Genomic DNA, 15,337 nt, shown 5'->3' with positions numbered 1-15,337 from the left:
TGAAAGGTTGATAAAAGAAACTCAAATGTTTTTATTTCTGCACTAATGCTACTTTTCAACAAAAATTTCAATTAGGGAAATTATATTTCTTGCCTCGTTTAATTCTTTTTTATAATTTTTGCTGCGACACCGCAGATCCCTTCGTTTATCAATTTCAATTTTCAAAAAGTGAAACACTTGGTATCACTAATTAAGGCAATCTGACATTTAAATTAAATTTTGTGAAAATTATATTGCCAGCTCAGTCACTCTCGTTCTCCCCTTATGCTTTGAGGAGTGCAAAATAGAAATGAAATCCATTATTCGTGCTGCATCACCCCGTCTGATTGGAATTGCACACGGCAAATTGAAAGGAAATAACGTAGCTTTTTTAATAAATAGAAATTTTGTTCACAGTTATTGTAAGTAAAATAAAATAAAGTTAAATTAAAAGTTTCTTTACTATTGTATATATTTTTGGACCAGCTACCAGTACGAAACCACTAGCCACAAATTTCGCTAAAAATATGGTATCTTATGACTATCCTGAAGCTCGCAAGGACGAAACAATTGAAGAAGATTTTCATGGAACAAAAGTAAGAGATGAGAAAAAAATGAAAAAAACTGTTTATTTTATAAATTGAAATCTAATTTAATATAAGGTAAAAGACGTCTATCGTTGGTTAGAAGATCCTGATGCAGCAGAAACTCAAGCATATGTCGATGCACAAAATAAGATCAGTCAACCCTTTTTGGAAAACTGCGAACAATGGCAAAAGATCAATACTAAGTTAACAAAACTTTGGAATTATCCAAAGTATGGAATTCCAGCAAAACATGGAGATTTTTATTATTTTCATAAAAATTCTGGGCTTCAAAATCAAAGGTAAGCTTTAGAGAAATTGGCTTGTAACTTTTGTTTCCCTTAGAATCAAAATATTATTCTTTTATGACTTCATAGGTATAGGCGTATGTAGATAGTATATAAAAGTTGTTTTTTGTTCTCTTTGTCCACGTATTATTAATTTGTGAGTGGATATCTGCGTATCTTGAAAATAGAATTGTATGTGATATTTTTTTCATCATAAATAATTGATCCTTTGTTGTTTTCAAAGATTCTGAAACAGAGCGGAACGATAATTTTATAGTTATTACTTTTTTTTAACAATTTATTAAACAATCAGATAGAATTTTTTAAATTTTAGAACTACAAAGTTTTTCAGTGTTGTTTTCACTGAATGAATAAATTTGTCACACAATAGAATTTTAATTTAGTACATTTTATAGAAAACAGGTTTTAAAAAAAGCAATATTGCATATTAAATACACTCAAATTAGATTTTTAATATTATAATATGCGAGATGACTTAATTATGTACTTACTTTCACCATACCGAGTTGTTATAATATTTGAAAAGCTCTAAGACATTGACGAAAAACTTTCCTATTCTTCTATGTTCTTGAAATACGAGACAAATTGAGAAAGCTTGGAATCAAGTTCTATTTTCTAATCTACAGGTTTTCAAACTCCAATCCCAGCTTGTTCCTTTGGTTTTTGTGATAATAATCACAGCGATACCCATGGAGGGATAGTTAGTGAGCCTCTTGCGAGAAATTTACAAATCCTTAAAAAGTAATTTATGTAATGAAAAGTGCTTTCTGAAATTAGCTATTCGGGTTCGGCATACAATTTTATGTCTCCTCCATCCCTGACATGATTTTAAAAGAGAAATAGTTGATAGTTGTAAGTCCCTAGGCCCTAGTTCTCAACAGACCGTTTCCCTAATTTTATTTTATTTAATCAGCGACGTTATCAATGTTATTACGCTGATGGCTTGAAATTAATAGAGGTCATTTCTGATTCTAACTTACTCCAAGAGGATCTTGAATAATTTCAGATAGCTTAAAACTCAATGTTGTTAAATGTCTCGAACTTATAGTCTTCCGAAGGTCGTCATTCAATGTGCTTGTTTTGTTCTTGACCTAGTAAGTAAGTTTTTCGACCAATGTTGATCATATTATTAAAAACGTTAACTCAACCTTTAGTTTTATCAAAGAATTCTCGAACTCTCAATTTACACTGTCTTCGATGGACCAATGTTTTTATATATACTAACCAAATCTCATCTTCTCATTAGAACTCTAAACTTAAAAGAACCTAAACTATACATCATACTTTTTTCCGATTTGCACTCCGCGGTCTTACTTGGTGTGATTATTTAATCTTATCATCTCTCTTCTCTTTCTCTTTCTGCACCATCTTTTAGTAGGGATCATGCACTCAAGCATTTTTCAAAAAAAGCTTTCAAATTTTCAAGAATTCTTCCAACACCTAACAACCCACACAAAATGTTTGATTTCCTTTTTAGCTCCATCAATTAGTGCTTTTTTGGTATTTCATATATAGTACAGTGAGAAAGCCAATAAAACGATCTGTCAGAATAATAATAAACAAAAACACACAAACAGAAGAAAATTTTGTGAAAGTCAAATGTTAAAATTAACTTAGCAAAAAAAAACTAACTAAAACTAATAAAATGAACCATTTTCAAGAAGAAATGGTAAAGAAAACATCTGGAAATTGAGATTCTATAAAAAAAAGTTAATTTAACAATTGCTTAAAGGAGGGGGTTTGTTCGTAGACTACTACATTAAAATGTGGTGTTGAAGCGAGCTTGTAGATGGCCTCAATTCTTTATATACCTGAATCGAGTTAAAATGAGCTTGATTTGACTCGATTTCCGTCGAAGATCGGAGTCGAGTTAAAATTTGAGAAGAAAAACCTATGTGGAGGAGTTGGTTTTACAGATATTGCATTATGGTCTGTTTATTTGCGTGTTTGTTTACAAAAAATATAGTTCTGTTTTAATGAAATTACAAAAAAAGTGGACATGGAGTATGTAGCACATTCTTATATGGTGCTGAACTAATCTTCTCTTCATTGTTTAACACGAATCAAACTATATCTCACATTGAAACCTTTGAAACATCATTTGCATTTTTAGAAAGTGCTGTTATACTTAATCACTTTTAAATCTTCTTGTGCGGTGGAAACACCAAAAAGATTTATTTACTCTAAACTGAGATAAACCTTTAGTGGAAACATAGCCAAATTTAATTATCTTTTCTATTGTTTTGTCTTGCAAAGTAATCCCAGTTGGTCCATTTTCATTAACAAAACTAATTAATATCAACAGTAAAAGATTGATTTTTTCCCTGATGGAAAACACAAACATAATTCCAAATGCACAACTAATCAACGAACACAGCCATCGAGATACAAATGCAATATCAATCTTACCACCATTTCAGAACGAAGTCACATAAGATCCATTAGAGACTTGTGTAAATGTCAAAAAGCCATCCACAGTAAGATTTTACTCTAAATTTTATCGGTGTTATTCATACTATGGATATTGTTTTTGTTATTCGTGTAAAATCGTACTATGTTAAAGATAGATTTTCCAATAAAACACGGGTAATAATTAGTTTAGGATTAAAAAAAAAAAAAAACTTAATAAAAAAAGAAAACCCGTATACGCTTAAGTCTAGATTTAAGTTTTGATTATTGTCATAGCTCCCATTTAAACATATTAAATAAATTAATTATAATGCTTTGAATGCACGCATATAATATAAACTAACTAAACTCTTAGCAAGTATATTCACAATATGTTATAAGCTTATAAATCGGGAGATACATCCATGTCGAAGAACTATATTTTTTGATTGACCGCGTGTGTCCCTGAATTAAAAACAAACAAATTTATTCACTTATCTGTCCAAAGTGTTTATCACAGTTGTGTAAGAAGCAACCTATTTATTAAAAGATACGCTTTTGTTATTTAACTTAATAAACACGTAAACAATTACCTAAATTCCTAGCGTAGTGAAATTTCACTCGTAGTGTTTTATGTCCCCCCATATTTTTATAGATAAATTATATAAAAAAAATATATAAATTAGTTTTGTTATATAAACTTCATGGGCATAAACAATATTTCCATGAATAGGGAGCGTAATAATTATAATATATGTATATTTAAAAGCTAAATAAATAGAGTTTTAGTTTTTATTGAATTAGTTAGTTGTTTTTCAATTCCCCACTTCCGGAAGATACCATCAGTGTACCTCAATTACATAGTGAATGTCGAATATCCTCAATTAAGTCTAAAGCACAGTTAAGTTAGAAAGTTTCCAATAGTAGTTTGATTTTATCAGAAAAACTAACTTAAATCTAAACTTAAAATTATGAGTTGGAGGTTTCAGGTACTGATTTAGAAATAAAATGGGTTTGGATTCGAATTGAGCAACCGCAGCATACGGATCAGAGGTTCATTAAAGCCATAGGATGTGTGGTGTGTTAGTAAATAGAAGAGGAGAGGGTTTCTTAGGTAACGGGTGTTAGTATTGAAAGAAATCAATATGAGTTTAAATCAAGCAAATTACCCCAAGACTCACTGAGCTTCAACGAAATCTCCTTAATTTTTAAAGCAAGATGCAAACTCTTAGGACTTAACGGAGAACCCTACAATGGAAGTTTCAACCAATTTTGTTCCTTATGTAATCTTAAATCCAAAAAAGACTGCTTTCATTTTATCAGTACATGTCCCATTTTTGAACCTCAACAGATATCGTATTGCGAACAAAGCATGAAACAATAGAAGAACTGGAAACCCCTCGCATCGTTCTTGAAAGATATTTCCAAGTATAGGATGTTGCTAATATCTGAATTTGAATAGTTATACTTATTTATTATTTTGTAATGAAAAGAACTTTTTACACATATTTATATCAAATTGCTAACCGAGCTGACGGCAATGCCATAGCTTTAAATTCATTCAATTGTTAACAAATGTATCAATAAATGAATACTTACTTACTTAGAAGAAGCCGATGTATTTATGAAAAGTATGTTCGCAAAACTAAGGAATTTTCGTTGGATGCTTTCTATTCTTGATATGTGTAAATCTTGATATGGATACCATATCTGAGCGGTATATTCAAGTATTGGTAGAAAAAACGTCATATAAAACAATTACGTAAGGATTAGAAAATCCTTCAGACTATCTTTTAAGAAAACCTCATCCAGGGGTGGCCTTATGAATTATTTCATCAATATGAAGCAAAAATTTGAGTTCACAGTCAAATGAAAGGCCAAAACCCTTATGTTTTCTACTACTTGTATATTGTATGTTATGATTTTGAAGATAGTAATGGCGGGAAGTTGTTTTAATGCGTGTACTTAAAAAGTTCATTGTATAGCATTTGGTAATGTTGAGCTCTAAGCAGTTTTTGGCACACCAAGTTGAGAATTTGACGAGTTCTACTTGGAATAGAGATATTTCTTCATTTGCTGCAATGATTTTGAAAAATGTCGCATCGTCTGCGTAAAAAGATATTGTTTAACAATGTTAAATGGCCATGTCAATGTCATTAATTGTAAGAATAAATACGATTTGGCCTAAATAACTAAGTATGTAATTCAGATATAATATTCACGATTCTCAGGTTATAAAATTGTGAGAAATGTTGTCAAAGCTTTTGTTGAAGTCAGTGAAGACCATATCAACTTTATTCCCGTTTTCTAAACCTCTTAGAATGAATGCAACGAATTCTACAGGGTTAGTGTGTTAGATCTGTTTTTTTTAAGAAACTGTGTTGGGCTGCCATGAAAGCTGAAAACTTCATATTAAATGCTTTTAAACATTTTTGGGATTTAAGAAAATTTAGCAATTGGCTGATAGTTTTTCACCTTACTTTTCCGTCCCTTCTTGTAAATTGGTGTTGTAAAAGGTTTTTTCCACAATTTAGGAAATGTTTCTTGAGATAAGGATACATGAAAAATGCTTGATAGAGAAGTTGAAAAGAAAAGGAACATTAATCTATAAAATGGCAAAAAGACTATCAGGACATGGAGTGAACTCTTCATTAGTTTCATTCCTAAGATTTTCCGACAGAAATTGTTGGCCTGTAATTTTTTGGAGATTTGCGATACATTTTTCTCTCAGAGAGGAAAACTGACAAAAAAGTATAAAACGGTTTATTGGCAAAAATTGTCTGCCACTCAATCAATGCGAAGTAAACCGAGCGGTCGCCGTTAATAAATGTCGCTCTCTTGTGAGCGCTCACTTCTATTTAAAACTACACAATTTATGCAGTATTGGAATAGCATTTGGGCAACAATTGTTGACAATTTTAAGTTTTGGTCAAGGCTGGGAAAAGACCTCTTAAATTGAGATGATTGTTTTCAATGGCCGAGGGTTAATTAGTTATAATTTTACTATCATTGCAAATCTTATTACTGAAGGACAATGAGAATAAGATAACCATCTGCCTTTCTTTTGTGATTAACAAACAAGAAGAAAGTAAGAATCTGGGATCGTTAATTAGGTTAGATTGAGTTTTACATAAATATTCTTGGTAGAGAATCAGATCAATCAGTAATCATGGGCACCATGTTATAGATGGAAAAATATTCCGTCTTAAAAACACTACAATACATTGAAAGCTTTATTTATCTTCCACAAAGAGTTTATCTGAAATGATTAGTGGAATATCTTTTACTCCGTTTTCATTTTTGAGCCGTTAGTATATGCCGATCGTGTCCATTCTTTTTTGTTAAATTAGGGTGTACATTGTATATATATTTACTATAGTACTATTATGAGACGAATTTTTTTATTCCATCTCCACAACTATTGGGGCGCTGCGTGTATCAAAGTACTTGGTAGGGAATTAAGAATGAGGAGAAAATTACTAAAGAAAGACAGAAAATTTGTTTAGGTTTCATAAGCATAAATATGTTCGAGGCAGATAGCCAAAATACAAATTTCAAACCAAGAAGGAATAATTTATTTATTTAATCCGTTAAACGTTAATTAATATAGAAATAAATAAATACTATAACAAATTAAAAAATCTTTCTTTAAATTGTTTACTTTTAACATTGTCATTAACAGATGAAATTAAATTATAAAATTTATTGAAGACTGAAATCTATTGATTTAAAGGGCTATTCATACCATAGTTGGTTCTGCTAAAGATCGGACATAAAGGTATCTGTCTTCTTATGCTAGTTTGGCTATATCTAAAATTTAGACGATTCAGAGCTGTTGCGGATATAATAGAACCATTAATTAATTTTAAAATAAAACAAAATTGGAGATATTGTCTATGTTGTGAAAGTGTAGGGAGCTTTATTAGCAAAAGGCTCTGAGAATAAGGAGGTGGTGTAAATATTTGGGAAAACGGAAGAAAACGAATACAAAAACGCATAAATCTTTTTTGGATACTTTCAAGTCTGTCAATATGGACTGAATAGTATGGTGCCCATATAACACAGCCGTATTCAAGTATTGGCCTTACAAATGATACATAAAGAAGTTTTAAGACGTATGGGTCACGAAAGTCACGAGAAAAACGTTTAATAAAACCCAGAATTTTGTTAGCTTTTTTAACTATAAAGTTATAATGGTCACAGAACGTTAATTTACTGTCAAGAATAACACCTAAATCAGAGAAAACGGAAAGCTTACAAAGGGAGGAAGAATCTAATAAATAGTTATAATCTATAATTGTTTGCGTGTAAAACACATAGTTTTACATTTGTCAATATTCAATAAAAGTCGGTTCGTATTGCACCATTCCCTAAAACTATGAAGATCTTCTTGAAGCTGTGAGCAGTCATTAATTGAACTAATAGATTTGAAAATTTTAATGTCATCAGCGTATATTAAAACGGAGGAGTTTTTTTATAACGGATGTTATGTCATTTATATATAAGATAAATAATAAAGGACCTAAATGGCTACCCTGTGGAACACCGAGTTGACGTAAAATTGGTCGGAGAATTCATTTCTGAATATAACGCTATAACTTCTGTTCTTGAGATAAGACGCGATCCACGTCAAGAATTTGTCGTTAAACCCTAATGCCTTAAGTTTATGGACTAAAGTCTTGTGACACAATTTGTCAAAGGCTTTGCTGAAATCTGTGAATACTTGTTTACATTTTTTTTTGCTTTTACGTGTGAATGTAGAGGAGATGTGCATATGCATACATATGTTTGTATACTTTATCGTTGTAGGTTTTTTGAATTTAATAATTCTCGTTTGATTTTAAATTTTCAGTTTTCAATTTTTGTGAAAAATGAAATGTTGCCATATTTGGCATAATTATGATGCATTGAAGATTTAAAATATATTCAATTCTTTTGTTGTTGTTATTATTGCGTATTGTTTGGTATTTGTACGCATAAAGTACAAACACAATCAAAATTGCATACATTTAAAGGTATTCAAAATTGCGTCTTTTTTTGGTTTTTTCAACGGCTTAACAGGATGTACTGCATTGAATTTGTAATTTTCATATAAAAACATTTAAACAAATAAATATAAAATTAAAATTACCAGTGTCAATGCCTTAATTGAAAAGGTATAAGCCTAATATATGAGGTATCATGATTCAATAGTAGTAATTTGGACAGAATGGTAGTGTTTCTTTTGTGGAGAATATGATATATATAATAACATATAGTCAACATAATAGTAGGACATATAGTCCAGACCATTTTACTTTTTTCGGTTTTAATCTTTTGAGGTCTTTTCTTCTAAAAGATGCATGCCGAGTTTGCACTTTGGTTCAAGAGTTTCTTACCTACAACATTAACATGACCATTCTTCCACATTAGTTTGATATCGGCGGAAATTTTAATTAGCATGTCTCGAAATTTAGCAACAAAGAAGTCTAAAAAATGGATATCTTATTAGAACATACATATAGCCCATTTGACTCTAGTGCATGAGAAGTTACCAAGGAATTCGTAGATAGTTTGAGATTTAGCTGCAAGTATTGACGCAATCAAAATTATTAACGAATAGCCTGTACCTGTAGGTACCTGTTATCTTTTTGGCAACACTGGTTTAATCAGCTGAAGCACGTTTCGTCTTTTGTTTCACTGTCAAAAATCTTCAGTCAAGGTCAATATCTGCATGAAATAATCTTCAAAAATTTAATTATATGGTCCGTACTATCGATTCAAATAAAGATTTCTGAAATGTATATGTTTTGTTTTTAAACTTTCCTATAGCTTTCAAAAATTCACCCTTTATAAATATTATACATAAACATATAAAACGGATAAACTAAAGGAATTATATCAAACTAAATTGTTGGTATAAAGAACACCGTATTTAATTGAAAAACAAATATATTATATTAACTACCTACCTCGAAAAATACTCTTGCAGTACTTTTTTGTGCTGTTATTGTTTCTCTTATACTTTTTCTATTTCTTGCCAAAGCATAACCGTAAAAACTTTCCTCTTCAAGTATAATATGCATACACACATACATATAATGTCAAAACGTTGTTGCTATTGTCTCCCTCGATCTCCTACTACATTTGCATATGTTCTTCTCTATTTTCTATTCTTTAATTATTATTGAATTTCTCAACTCTTCCCAACAATTGAGGGATATAAAAAAAAGGATCAAATTCAATCATCTCCACGCCTCTCAGATGCCGCTTCGATCGTTCCTCTTCATGAGAGTACTATAATAAATATATATACAATGGCATTCCACTCAGATCTCTGTGAATCGATTATGTCTGCAAGAATATGTAATATTTACGTTGTAGGTGCTTCCCTGAACCATCCTAACTTGTAGGAGACTTTCATAATGTCCTTCAGTGGCAAAGTCGAAACGTCGCATAGGTCGTCAAAAAGTATTCCTGTAATCATTCTTTTCTATTAGCTAGAATTGGGATTTCATCCCCATGTATTTAGACCCTCTAGGGTACACCTTTTAGGATACTTGTCAAGAAATATAATTAAGGCTGGATAATTGTAAAAGGTATCCTTTTTTTTCTTTGTAATTATTAGACCATAGATTTCGATATACTTTCATTTATTTCTACGGTTGTACTCCGATGAAGCAGTGTTCCGTTTTTGACGAATTTGTTTTTTATTTAAAAAAATCATTTTTACAATTATTGCATAGTTTTGGCAGCAGGGGAATGTCCAAAGAATTGTTTATGATAAATGCGTTATTCCTAACAAATAAATTAACTGATAAAACTATGTATTTGTACCACAATTTTGTGTGTAATTTGTATTTTTATTTTTATTTTAGTGTCCTTTATCAGCAAGAAACTTTGTCTTCTGAACCAAAAGTATTTTTGGATCCAAATGCTCTGTCCGCTGATGGTACAATTGCCCTATCGCAAACTTCTTTCTCCGACGATGGTAAATACTTTGCTTATGGTCTGTCTGAGAGTGGTTCGGATTGGATAAAAATCAAGACTCGAGATGTTGCAACATGTAAAGACTTTGATGAAGTTCTCGAAAAGGTTAAATTTTCTTCCATAGCCTGGACCAAAGATAATAAAGGATTTTTCTATGGTGTAAGTTTATTTAAATATTGTTATGACGAATCATAGAAAAGAAATGTATAATTTATTTAAAAACAGCGTTATCCTGATCAAGCTGGAAAAACCGATGGCTCCGAAACACAACAAAATGAAAACCAAAAATTATACTATCATAGAATTGGTGAGCCGCAAGAAAAAGACGTTCTTTGTGCCGAGTTTCCAGAACAACCATCATGGAGAATGTAAGAAAATAACTTTTGAATTTTGAATTGTTTTTATTTTTTATGTTGTTGTTTTGTTAATTTTTCTAGAGGATCCGGAGTAACTGATTGTGGAAAATATGTCATTCTTTCGATCGTCAAGGATTGTCGTGATAATATTCTTTACTATGCTGATTTGGAAAAAGCCGGAGAGATAAAATCAAAGCTGGAAATTCATGAAATAATAACTAAATTTGAATCGGATTATGATGTACCTATAAAATATTAAGAAAAGCTTTCAAATTAATTTTTAACTTTGAATTTTTCTTTCTTTTTAAGGTTATTACAAATACTGGCTCAAAGATTTTTTTGCGAACAAACAAAAATGCTCCAAACTATCGTGTTATTTGCATCGATTTGGAAAACCCAGCGGAGGAAAATTGGACAACATTGATACCGGTAATTTGTGATGCCCTTGAACTTATTAATTTTGAAATTGAGATTTTTGTTTCTTTTTTTAGGAACATGAAAAAGATGTCTTGGATAGTGTTATGTGCGTGGATGGGAATAAACTGCTTTTGGAATATATTCGTGATGTTAAGGTTCGTTATTCTCTATCCATTTTTAATCCATATGTCTTTTCGCTTATAAATTTAATATTTGTAGAGTGTCCTTCAAGCCCATTCCCTTGAAACAGGTGAACTTATACGCAAATTCGATATTGACATCGGTACAATTGGAAGTATTTCTGGCGAAAAGAAATACTCGGAAATATTCTACAGTTTTACATCGTTTTTAACACCTGGCAAAATTTATCGATTTGATTTTGCCAAACCCAACGAGGAGCCAACACTTTTCCGTGAAATAAAGTTAAACTTAGAGGGTTTCAATAGCAATGACTATAAAGTCGAACAAAAGTTCTATCCCAGTAAAGATGGGACAAAAGTTCCAATGTTTATCATAAGAAAAAACAAAGAAACCGTCGAACCACGCCCGTGCCTTCTCTATGGTTATGGAGGATTTAATATTAGTATTCAACCTTCGTTTGGAATTGTTGGTCTGATGTTCATCGATACATTCGATGGAGTGTTGGCTTATCCAAATATTCGTGGTGGAGGAGAGTATGGAGAGAAGTGGCATAATAGTGGTCGTTTGTTGAACAAACAAAATGTATTTGATGATTTCCAAGCATCAGCAGAGTATTTGATAGAAAATAACTACACGAGCAAGGATCGTATCGTCATTCAGGGCGGATCGAATGGAGGACTTTTGGTTGGCGCGTGTATTAATCAACGTCCAGATTTATTCGCAGCAGCTGTTGCTCAAGTTGGGTAAGAATAAAGATTACAAACTCTTTTTTTGTTTGCTTACTGTGATTTCGTTTTATAGAGTAATGGATATGTTGAGATTCCATAAGTTCACAATCGGACATGCTTGGTGTTCTGACTATGGTAACCCATCTGAGAAGGAACATTTTGATAATCTTTTGAAATATTCACCACTTCACAATGTTCATACACCCAAAGATGGTAAGATCTTATTTTCTTTCTTATCCCCAAAATAGAACAAACAAATACATTATTATTTATATTTTCACAGCAAATGAGGAATATCCTTCGACTTTAATTCAAACCGCTGATCACGATGATCGTGTTAGTCCATTGCATTCGTTGAAATTTGCTGCCGCTTTACAAGAGGCAGTTAAAAAATCAGATATACAAAAGAAACCAATATTGCTCCGAGTTTATAGCAAAGCAGGTCACGGAGCCGGAAAGCCCACAACTAAACGTATTGAGGAAGCTACAGATATATTAACTTTTATGTACAAAAGTTTAAATGTCGACACTATCAACCTGTGAGCTTAAAATAGTTAACATTTACATTTTTTTCCTCCAATTAAAGCATTTCTGCCATACATTGTAATTGTAAAAATATTAATCTTTTTAAATATTTTTATTGTTATAACAAAAAAAAGAAGCAACAAATATCTCGTGTAATATTAAATTAAACCAACAAAGAAATCAAATAATATTGGTTTAGGATGATTTAATGTAAGTTGATTGTTTTCCAATTTTGTGTGTTGAAAAATGTAGCTTAAATTCTTAAATACTTTTATATAACATTGTCAATTATAATATGAACCAACAATCACCAGACGCTTACAAAAATGCTTCTGCATTTTCTCGGATTACTTTTTTTTCATTCTTCTTCAAACATTCGCGTGTCCTGAAAAACTTACGGCCTTCAAAAAAAAAGAAGAAGGAGTACGAATAGAAAATTTGTTTAATCGAATTGAATTACATTACACATAGATGACGGAGAGCGATAATCAGACTTTAAAAGAAAATTCAAAAAAAGTTTAATATAAACAAATTGCACCTTTTTCCGCTGTTTAAATCAAAACCAAGAAAAAGATGTATTATTAACTTTGAAAATTCTAGTATTCCGGTGCAATGTCAACAAACTGAAACAGATCCACATCCTCTAGTTGATTGCAGTATTAATTCAAGCTTATTGATGAAAAGAAAGAAATATAATAATATGCGAAGAACTCAGAACTACTAGAAGAGGAGCTTACTATTCAGAAAAAGTTTCGCTCCAAAATAGAAAAAGCCGTGGATTTTTTTTAAAAAGTCATCAAGAAAAATCAGCTCAAATTGATCAAAAAAAACTTGTGTACAAAGAAATGTTTATTCAGATCATATAAATGGAAGAAAACAAGCAACAGAAATATGATGAAATAAAACGCCACAAAATCAATCCAAGACAAAAATGTAACTAATATTTAAACAAGATCTCGTTAAAATTGAGGAAGAAAATCTCCAAAGGATGTATGGTAATTTGTTTTACATGAAAAAAGTTTAGAAATCAGTTCCATTATTTTATGTAATAAAATATTTGTTATGTTTATGGTTATTCATTTCAACGGGCAGGTTCAGACGACATAAGGGACTTGTAGGCTCTTCTTATTAAGACTTGAATTAAATTGTATATAATATATTGTAAACTGATACCAAGCGGTGTTTCCACTAAGGCACCTCTCCTTATCCAGGCGGCAGCGGACGAATTCTCGAGATGGAATCAACGGTGGCGTCCACAGTTCCAGTAAGGTTGAACTACTTAGTGAACACCTTATAAAGCTTCTACGACTTATTTGGAGCCCAAGCCTATAAGGAGCGGTTTATCCGGCTCCCCGTCCTTGGAGTTATACTAAGGATCTAGCCCTCTAGGTTGGGGGTTGTGCCGTCGGGGTGACTTCCTGACCACATAAAAGGTACATGAGTTGTGAAGCACCAACAAGCCTCGGATACGGACGGATTCACTGTTGACAACCCAAGCAAACGAAATAAGGACAACGAACTTCGGATCTGTACGTGGAATGTTGTGTAGGTCCCTTAACAGACCACAGCAGCCGAACAGTTAGCGGAAGCCCTAAACTGCTGCAAGGCAGATATTACCGCCATCGAAGAAGTGCGATGGGATCGAGCGGGCAAACAAAAATTTAAAGACTGCGATGTATACTATGGCGAGTGCTACCGAGAACAAAGACAGCGTCTATTTGGGTGTGGATTTGTTGTTGGAACTAGATTTGGGCAAAAAGTATTGAGTTTCAACACTGTGAGTTTCCGCATCAGGGCTAAATTCGCCAACATAAGCATTATATGCGCGCATGTCCCAACAGGAAAAAGATGAAGACACCAAAAATATATTCTTCGAGCTCTTGGACAAGACTTATGAGCGAGGACCTGGCTATGACATTCAAATAATTCAGGCTGATCGATTTCGCTGTGGGGTGAGAAGTTCTGGTAGCTAGAACGCAGTTCACACATTTCAATATCCACAAGGGGACATGGAAATCTCCTGATCAATCAACCGTCAACCAGATTGACCACATTGCGCACGACACTTCTCCAGTATACAGGATAGCCAACATTGACTCAGACCACTACCTCGTTGTAGCCAAGGTACGGCTACGGATATCCCAATCCAAGCCAAAACAAGGAAGTATTGTGAGAAGATCCGACGTTAGACGGCCACTATCGCAAGAAACTGCCATGTCCTTTTCCGAGTCTCCAATAACATCTTAAGTAGTCCTATGCTGCCTGCATTAAGCATTGAAAAACAGTGGCAACATTGCCTTGCAGCCATCAGAGATGCCGCCTCTGAGGTGCTAGGTTTCACAGGGCCACCACAGCGAATACCCCCTGGTTTGACGACGAATGCCGGCAAGCGCACGCAGAAAGACCAGGGCTGCTGGCGAGCTCTACGACCAGAAGAGGAAAGAGGAACACCGGCTTCTTAGATGAAAAAAAGAGCATGAGAAGCGTGCGATCGGGAAGATAGAGGGATGTCACAACAGGAATGAGGATCGTAAATATTACCAAAAGGTAAAAAAAAACTCCAAGGGTACCAGCCACGAACCGAATGATGTAAAGACAATCAGGGGAACATCGTAGTAGAACTGCAGTCTATGTTGAGAATATGGAAAGACCACTTCTCCAAATTATATAACGGCGATGACGAACCGAATTCCGCTGTAAGGTAGATAGAACCACTCAACCTAGGCGACGCAGATCAACAATTTCGCCTACCCGACCTAGACGAATTGAAGGTAGCTATATCTAAACTGAAGTCAAACAAAGCTGCTGGAGCTAACGGCATCGGCACTAACTCATCTGCAAAATAAGGTCGGAAGAAAGCATGCCCGATGAGTGAAATCTCAGCATAGTTTGCCCAATACATAAAAAAGGAGACCTTTAAATTGCGCCAACTACAGAGGCAT

At 32.8% G+C, this 15,337-nt stretch overlaps 1 protein-coding gene across 1 annotated transcript; it reads left to right on the top strand.

Moving 5' to 3' along the window:
* The first annotated feature begins 243 nt into the window (after positions 1–243).
* Positions 244–12,583, top strand: LOC129942482 (prolyl endopeptidase). Its single transcript, XM_056051457.1, has 11 exons — positions 244–401; positions 466–575; positions 642–865; positions 10,117–10,387; positions 10,454–10,596; positions 10,666–10,825; positions 10,894–11,013; positions 11,076–11,156; positions 11,221–11,885; positions 11,944–12,083; positions 12,154–12,583. Exons 1-11 carry the CDS (start codon positions 290–292, stop codon positions 12,411–12,413), a joined length of 2,286 nt encoding a protein of 761 aa, XP_055907432.1. The 5' UTR covers positions 244–289; the 3' UTR covers positions 12,414–12,583.
* The last annotated feature ends 2,754 nt before the right edge of the window (positions 12,584–15,337 follow it).

The sequence above is a fragment of the Eupeodes corollae genome, chromosome 1 (assembly GCF_945859685.1).
Source record: "Eupeodes corollae chromosome 1, idEupCoro1.1, whole genome shotgun sequence".
NCBI lineage: Eukaryota > Metazoa > Arthropoda > Insecta > Diptera > Syrphidae > Eupeodes > Eupeodes corollae.
This window is presented reverse-complemented; position numbering and strand designations above follow the sequence as displayed.

What these genes read in the sequence shown, in the direction of transcription:
- LOC129942482 (XM_056051457.1), top strand. Translation starts at nt 290, where the DNA reads ATGAAATCCATTATTCGTGCTGCATCACCCCGTCTGATTGGAATTGCA. An exon ending in AAGATTTTCATGGAACAAAA is followed by an intron (nt 576 to 641) that starts GTAAGAGATGAG and finishes ATTTAATATAAG; the next exon opens with GTAAAAGACGTCTATCGTTG. An exon ending in GCAGCTGTTGCTCAAGTTGG is followed by an intron (nt 11,886 to 11,943) that starts GTAAGAATAAAG and finishes TTCGTTTTATAG; the next exon opens with AGTAATGGATATGTTGAGAT.